This window comes from Macrosteles quadrilineatus, unplaced genomic scaffold (genome assembly GCF_028750875.1).
Source record: "Macrosteles quadrilineatus isolate MER2022 unplaced genomic scaffold, UCM_ALF_1.0 Scaffold_4__1_contigs__length_99947679, whole genome shotgun sequence".
NCBI classification, from domain to species: domain Eukaryota; kingdom Metazoa; phylum Arthropoda; class Insecta; order Hemiptera; family Cicadellidae; genus Macrosteles; species Macrosteles quadrilineatus.
In genome coordinates, this window is record NW_026542597.1 from 28,361,933 (window position 1) to 28,370,527 (window position 8,595).

The window sequence follows — 8,595 nt, forward strand, 5'->3', positions numbered from 1 at the left end:
TGGCATTATTTATGCTTTATATAAAATATTTTGATAAACAATATTTATTTTAAATATTTTATCATCTTTCAGGGGCTGACCTTGTTCTTGAGTTTTCTACAAGTATTCTAAAACCGTCAATGGACTTAACCCGAAATTGCATTAATGTCTACTGTCACTTAATTTTCACTCTCTTTTAATTTCTGTGTAACACCTCTTGAGTGTGGGTAAATCATTAATTGAAGTACAGTTTTTAATTCACTCGACCAATTGCAGTGAAACAGTTTGCGAGACCCTAAAATTTTAGTGCACGGAATACATTTATGATCTATGACTTGTTGTGCACACCATGTTTTAGTCAAATAGATTATACCACTGACAGGTCATTAATTGTAATTTTTCACTCACTGATTAGACAGCAAAACTACGTACATTCAACTATACGTGTGCGAACAGTTCGGTCCATTCTCCTGTACCATATTTACTTCGGTTCTTGTATCATTTCTGGTAAGATTTGATCTTTATCTAACCATATGCATTAATTATCTTGTTCATAATTTCTAACTTTTAGTGTTATTTAATGAAACTCCTGTTAGCGGATTATTGTTGAATAATTTTGCTTCTATATCCATTTTTCAGATAGAAATATTATAGTTTTGACTTTATTCTTGAAATGCTCTTTATTCAAAGGATCATTGTTTAATCTGTGTATAAGTGAATGAAATGATATGAATGAATGAAATGATGAGTGAGTGAAATAAATGATCCTACGCGCATATCGGGCAATACCATTAGTTTAATTGACCATATTTATTTTAGATCGCATGATAATATTATTAACAGTGGTAAGGTTATTCCATTAGGCTTAACCGATCATGATTGTACGGTCTGCAACCTTAGTGTTTTCATCATTTGACCAATATCAACTCAGATAAACTTAATCAGTACCAGAAAGTTTATTATATTATGTTAAGACGCTTAGCAGAGTGTACAGATTGGTCCTTTGTTGTTATTTGTAACAACATTTATGAAGTTTTTAAACTGTTTTTGGGTCGTTTCTAGATATAACAAATAGTTCTACTCTCTGTAGTTAAAACAACGTTAAATACTTAAACCATGGATGACATATGCTTTATGTAAAAGGCAACTTGCTAGAAATGCATTGTAAAACAAAGTTAAAAAATACCCACAAAACACAAGATTAAGGACATATTTTGATACATTTTCGAGAAGGCTAAAGGCTGATATGAATACAAGAAAAGAACAGTATTACGAAAACCTGTTTGGTTCAAACAAAAATAATATGAAAAAACAATGGCGTACTGTTACTTTACTTTATATTTTATACTTTCTTATGAAATGGCGACCATACTATGTAGGTATTTTAAGCCGAGTATGAATGGAGATGAGTGTAGGATGAGTGGCACGATATTGTAGTCTTGTTAGTGACTAAGGCCGACATTCCTTAGACTCAGCTGTTAATTAATAGCCCAAACAGCTAATGGAAACTAAGGGACCTACAGTTTATAGTGGAATCCGAACCACATTTTTTCCTTGGTATATACGAATTGGTCTAATTATCAGGATAGTACTGCGGATAGTAGTAGTACTCACTAGTGCGGACGTTAATCCACACCAGGGAGTATCCCATCCACAGTGCATGCCTATAAATATCCACAATCCGAGACCTCCAAGTAGCTGGATTACAGGACGACGCCACCCGTCCCAGTCTATGTGTTAATAGCATATTGGGTGACAATGATTTAAGCAAATATATTGCTAGTGTTTATTCCCGTACAAATCCTTACTACCTCATAAGTGATCCCCGGGAAATAGCTGATGAATTTAATATTTTTTTTTATAAATGTTATATAAATGTTATAAATGTTTGCTTAATGGGTTAGACGCTTTGAATGGGGTTGATGTTACCAATTATTCACAACGTGTTCCATTGAAAACAATTTAAACTCTTTATTTTTGGTACCAACAGACTCGGAAGAGTTAACTAGGATTATTATTAAGCCTAAATTCCAATAAGTCACCTGGTATTGATGGTGTTTCTGCAGCTATGCTTAAGTCAGTTCATGATCTAATTGCACCAGCTCTTGCCCACATTTTTAATCTTAGTATGGAGTTAGGCATTTTTCCAGATGAGTTAAGCTGCTGTGGTAATTCCTTTACATAAAAAAGGGGATATTAGAGACTGTAATAACTATAGACCAATATCCTTACTTTCAGTGTTCTCTAAAATTTTTGAAAAGTTGTTAAAGTATCGACTTGTAAAATTTTTAAACTTAGCTAGTTTTTTTTAGTAATGACCAGTTTGGTTTTATAAATGGGAGATCTACAGAAGACGCGTTGTTACAGTTCTGTTCTCAAATTGCTGATGGTCTAAATGTTAACAACAATGTGTGTGGTGTGTTTGTTGACATTAAAAAGGCCTTTGATTCAGTTGATCACACTATACTTCTTTCAAAACTTTGGAATGCAGGTGTTCGAGGAGTTGCTTGGAATTGGTTAAGTGGTTAATCTGTCCGGTAGATCTCAATGTGTTAAGCTACAGAAGGTCACTAGCTCTAGTTTGTCCATAACCTGTTGCGTCCCCCAGGGTTCGGTGCTTGGTCTTATTTTGTTTTTAGTTAATATCAATGATTTAGGTACAGGAACATTTTTTGGAAGAATAACTTGTTTTGCCTATGACACGGTTCTTAGTTACTCTCATAAGGATTCAGCCCTCTTAATGAGACATATGCAAGAAGATTTTGATGAATTAAAAATCTGGTTCACCTCAAACAAAATGGCCCTGAGTGACAATACTAAGTACTGTACATTCGATTCTCCTTGAGGAATAGAACCGATGTAGTAGATCAAAGACTACTTTATAAATGTTTACACTGTCTACATGGAGTACCGGCTTCCTTTTGTAAGGGTTGCATGGACATTCAGAAAATTAAAGACATTAAATATCTTGGTCTCACAGTCGATGAAAATGTTAGCTGGAAGCCCCACGTAAATAATCTAAAGAAATATCTATGGTCTTGCCTAAGGACATTTTATTTGCTAAAGTCTTGCTGTCCTCGATCTATTTTAAGAACTGTATATTTTGCTTTGGTGGATCCCAAACAGCAATATGGCATATCATGTTGGGGGGGTATTTACCATTCCAGTATTATTCTTTTGATTGTAGCCCAAAAAAATATCGTAAGGTTGATTATGGGTGTAGACAGGCAATGTTCTAGTTTTCCCTTATTTAAATCTCTAAAAATCTTTCCACTAAGACACCTATTTGCTTTCAGAGTACTACGAATATTTTTTATTAGATCTGGCCACGTTTTAGGAAATCAACAGGTTTATTCTGATAGACTAAGATCTAGAAATTTTGTTGTTACTCCACACCCTTATAATGATTGTTTTGACGCTTTTTTAGTTTTCTGGCCCCAAAGTTATTTAACCTTCTCCCAAAGGATATTTGTTTGAGTGCTAGCTCTAAAATATTTGTAAATAGGTTAAAGAAGTGGCTTTTTACTTTTCCTGGAGTTGAAACATTATTGTCCAAGTTGTTGTAAATGGAAGTACACATGTTTTGATTTTTTCTGTACTGCATTTTATTCTTATTATCTATCACTTTAATGTTTTATTTGAATCTGTGGGAAAACGTTTATTTCATAGTTTTAAATTATTTTGATACAAATTTGCCATAATTTATGTTTCATTTTTATATACAGCATAATGTACTGTTTTTGTTCTCCAGTACGTCTTTTAGATTGTCATTTTCAATTTGTATTGGTTAAAACTATGTCTTGTATTCTATGTAATGTATATTGTTTGTCAATTGTTATTTTGTTGTATTGTTGAATGAATAAAGATATTTTGAATTGAATTGAATTGAATTGAAATGTTGTGATTTTGTGTGTCCATGGAAATTTTAAATTGATATAGAAGCAACATGATTAAAAATATGATCCAAAAGACAATTTAGAAAAAAATAATTAAATTCAAATTGAGAAAAAACTGAAACAATGTAACAAAAAGAAGAAAACTAATTCATGTGTCCCATACAACACAAACTTTAACAAAACAATAAGAAAAACATTCAAACACACTTCAATCAAATTAAGTTACAGTACAAAAATATTTTTTAAATTATACACAACAAAACCAACAAACCTACAACAAATAACACATCAAATATATACAACGCATCTGGTATCTACAAAATTAAATCCAATGGCTGTGACAACTAGTACCTTGAAAAAACCTATAGAAATTTTAAAATTAGATTTAATGAACACATACAAGCATATAAATCGAAGAACGAAACATCAGTGAAATTAAATTTTGCAGAACACCTACTAAATTCCAAACATAAATACACTAATATTGAAGACATTTTAATATTAAAAATATAAAGATATAGAAAAAAAATTAAACGTAAAATAAGAAATGAAAATTATGATCTATTTATAAAAAAAATATATAATTAAATGAATATAGTGAGCTACAAAAACAAGTCGAATATTATAAACACAATGAAACCAAAATTAAACAATTCAATATATGTACAATAGCAAAATTGAAAAAAGATATTTTGAAAATAAATACAAAAATAACATATCTATACTTATAAAAGGCAAAGCCTTTACTGACTCACTGACACACTCACTCACTCACTCACTCATCACTAACTCTCCCACTTCCCATTTTTACCTAGGAAGCTGAAATTTGGTACACCGATTCTTTAGGCATTAAATAGGAAAACTAAGTTGTTTTTATTCTGGCCGGACTCTCGGGCTCCGCCGCAGTGGCTCTGGAGTTTCCCATGTTAACCTCATGATTTTTCATATTTAAAAGGAATTAAGGGAATCTTGTCAGCTGTTTCAATTAAACAAGTTGGTTCTGTTCTATGATGTTCAATAGCATTTAAGTTACAAGGATTACCAACAGGGTGCAGCACTATTATTTTTTTTTAATTTATGAAAACAGCTAATTTGCAACCAAAAGGTGAGTGAGCGTAGCGAACGAACTTCAACCAGAACGTGATTGAGCCATGCGAACGAGCTCATCTTGAAAATTAAGAAGTTAAACGGGGCAAAGCCCGCGGGTACAGCTAGTAGTATATAAATGAATCAATGAAGACAAAAATATGTAACAAGTTAGACATTTTATAATATGTTATTGTTTATTTAAAAATTTTTATTTGACTTTTGTTTACTTTGAAAATGACTTTAGTGCTGAACCCTGGTCGGTAAGTATTAATAAATATTTTTCAAAAAAAAAAAATACATGGTTTATTACTAGTTCCCTTCAACCTCCTTGCCACAACCACCGTTTGCCCAGCACTAGATACCTCACGTGCCGGAGGTCACCCGTCACAATGTAGAGCCCAACCTCTACATCTATGCCACACACCCTGACCAAGGACCGAAGTGGCTGGCTTCTCACGACCCACTGAGAATACCCATCGGCAGTGCAGAGCACACATTAACCCCAGCAACACAACAAGGGCACTCCCAGGGACTCCCAGTGAGAGCGTCGGACACCCTTTTAGTTGCCTCTTACGACAAGCCCAGGAGGGCTGCGGTACTAATATTCTAACCCCTAAACCGCACAGGGATCCGTCTTGAGAGTAAACAGTATAAGCGTAGATATATTATTACAAGTATTATTGGATATATTTTTAGTACTTTCAGGTAATTTAATATCACGTACGATGTTGATCAAGAAGTTATTCTCTTATAATTCCAAACAAAATAGTGCAGGCCCCCATTGCTGTAAAAAATACGGTTCCACAGTTATTACAACTTTTGTGATTTTCCCCTCAAAATATCATAGTTACTCCCACCACATACCATGATCAAGGCTGTTGACAAGCTAATGGGAGAGTATGTGTCAGATTGCTGATAACGTTTATTACTTTATCCATGACGGCCAAATACTTATCTCTGACCACTTCGTGAGGTCCAACGGTCGATGGGACGTCCGCAAAAATAACACCGAATGTATCGAATGAAAATTCTCTGTTGATCCCACCGATATCAAACTATATAATCTGCGGGTACTACATTAGTTCTCTACCCGTTAGAGGCCCATGGAGGAGCTGTAAATAAACTCCAACTGGAAATTCTAACATACCATAACTATTGGACACCCTTAAAGACGCATTCAGCGAAGAGTTCCTTAGACAAAACACACCCAAACACTGAACAGGCGTACAACTTAATGCTGCAGCAACGAGAAGCATTTTCTGTCAGTAGAAACTGCAAATCTTTTCATCAGCCTTCACCAGTTGTTATCGACGAACCCATCAGAACACGCATCTACAACATCCAAGAGGAACAGCTTATAGATATGAAGTTGAGGAGCTGAAAGCCATTACAATAAAAAAAACCAGCAAGAAAGCCATTCAGTCGAAAACAAATTCAAGCTTCACATTTCATTAGAGGTTCTGAAGGATCTGGAAAATCCTTCAGTATTATAATCTTCAGTATGTTTGTTATGTAACGCAAGAAAAACATTTAACCATTACAATATGCCTCCAGTGTAAAAACACATAAATGTTATAACATTAATTATTCCTCTGATTGCAGGATTCATCATGTTGTCCACTAGGCCTATTCTCCTTCTTCTGTTGATTGCAGTCTTCTCTGTAAATGCATTATTCAGCCCGAATGTAAATAAAAATATATTGGATATTACATATAAATATTTTGAATGGTGCAGAGAAAACCCTAAGAGGCTAATTAAAAACTAAATTACTTTTAAATTAATTTTTATTGAGTAATATTTTAAGCAAATACAGGGTGTCCCGTAACTCTCTGGACACTTGTATATAGCGTTATTCCTTAGGTCAAGACAAACACATTTCACCATAGGAACATGGGTTTGTGGTGTCTAGTTTACCGACTGTCTGTATTTATGTGTTTTTTACAAAACAACTAATAACTCCTAAACGGTTTGAGATACAGCTTTGATATTTTGCAAAAATGTTAATCTTATTAAGACCTATTATCGTTAGAAATTATACTAAAAAATCATTAACCGTTTCAAAATGGCGGCCATTTAAAATATTTGATGCCAAATTTCACGAAAACCGTTAACTTTACAAAAAAATTGCAAGAGACAAAAAAGTTTGTAAATTTTATGTAGTTTTCAATGATACCTGATTTGTTAAGATTGAATAAATGATAACAGAGAAACATGTTGTTTTCTAAATGTATGACCACTTTTCTCCATTCAAACAATGCTAATACTCCTTGTACAAGTGTCCAGAGAGTTACGGGACACCCTGTATATTTCCTGGAAAAAACCAACTATGTCCGTGACTACTCCGATCGTAAATCTATTAAAACTAAATATGTATCTTATTTAAAGCAATAAACATAATACAACATATTTTCCAGTACCTATCAAACATAGCTGTATCCTAATTAATATAAATAAATCAATTACTCTTTTAGGGCTACTTTAAACTTTTTTGCTGACTTAAAAAGTTGTGGTCTTGTGACTCAGTTGGGTTTTAACCTGCACCCTTCATTTATATAGTGAAAATTCATAATTAAGTGTTTAGTAAAAACAAACAAATTTAATTGTTACCATTGTAGATAATTTTTAATATTTTTTTCATCTCCCTGGGCACTACTGTTATACAAACCATATAATTCAGATATATTACGACAATTTTCGAATTACTACAAACAAAATGCCATGACAAAAGTATTGCATAACTTTACTAAATTGTCAATGTGTTAACTAGCCTTAAAATAAAAGAATATATGTATGCTATCAACTATGCACACAAGTCTTCTAAGACTATAAAGGCGTGTCAGAGTGATTGAAGAATATCTTTACAGAGCTGGTTCTTCGGAGTCGACCGTGCATCGCAAAAAGGCCAAGCGAGTACTACAGTAGTCCAAGGGCAAGCCAGCTTTCCTCTACTCCGCGGCAACGACGGTCGTAGTCTGAACGCCAACGTACACGGAACTCAAATGTTTTCAGGTCCCTACAGCGCTCAGGCTGTAGGCGGAGGTCTGCGATATCAACAGAACGGACTGTATGCCGGCGTCGGCACCACCAACGTACGTGGTGTAGGAAACGGCTTTACCGCTACTGCCGGTGGAACCCGCGGAGTAGGTCCGGGCAATCTGTCCATGAACGTTGAAGCTACTACCAGTCCGGGCTCTTCTGGAGTGCAGGCAAAGATCGGTGCCAAATACGAGATGCAATTTTAAACACCCAGATCGATACTGTATAGACGTATAAATAAATATTACTTTATTATTGTATATCTATTATAACCTTCTAACTATCAACCACACTTTATAATTTACTGTAAATTTGTACAAGACATGATTTATAGTAAGAGATAATTTACTATAACTTTGTACAAAATGAGAGTAGCGATAAGAATCCGCGGGCCCCCCGCAAATTTTTTCACCCGGCTCCCCTCTCACAATAGCCATAAAATCCCCCATAAACCCCCATTCCCATAGTCACATCCTGCTGGTTCGCGAACTCGTTCGAATAAATGTAAGTTTACACGTTTGTACCAAATTTCATAAATATCAGATCAGGTTTGCTTGAGTAATCGTGCTAACGGTTACATATATAGATACGGAT

The 8,595-nt window shown here is 34.2% G+C and overlaps 1 protein-coding gene across 1 annotated transcript; it reads left to right on the forward strand.

The window, feature by feature from the left end:
• The first annotated feature begins 332 nt into the window (after window positions 1-332).
• On the forward strand, window positions 333-8,261 carry LOC128993538 (uncharacterized). The gene is made up of 3 exons (XM_054417509.1): window positions 333-486; window positions 6,567-6,649; window positions 7,830-8,261. Exons 2-3 carry the CDS (start codon window positions 6,575-6,577, stop codon window positions 8,205-8,207), a joined length of 453 nt encoding a protein of 150 aa, XP_054273484.1. The 5' UTR covers window positions 333-486; window positions 6,567-6,574; the 3' UTR covers window positions 8,208-8,261.
• Window positions 8,262-8,595: the final 334 nt, after the last annotated feature.

What these genes read in the sequence shown, in the direction of transcription:
- LOC128993538 (XM_054417509.1), top strand. Translation starts at nt 6,575, where the DNA reads ATGTTGTCCACTAGGCCTATTCTCCTTCTTCTGTTGATTGCAGTCTTC. An exon ending in ATGCATTATTCAGCCCGAAT is followed by an intron (nt 6,650 to 7,829) that starts GTAAATAAAAAT and finishes ATATCTTTACAG; the next exon opens with AGCTGGTTCTTCGGAGTCGA.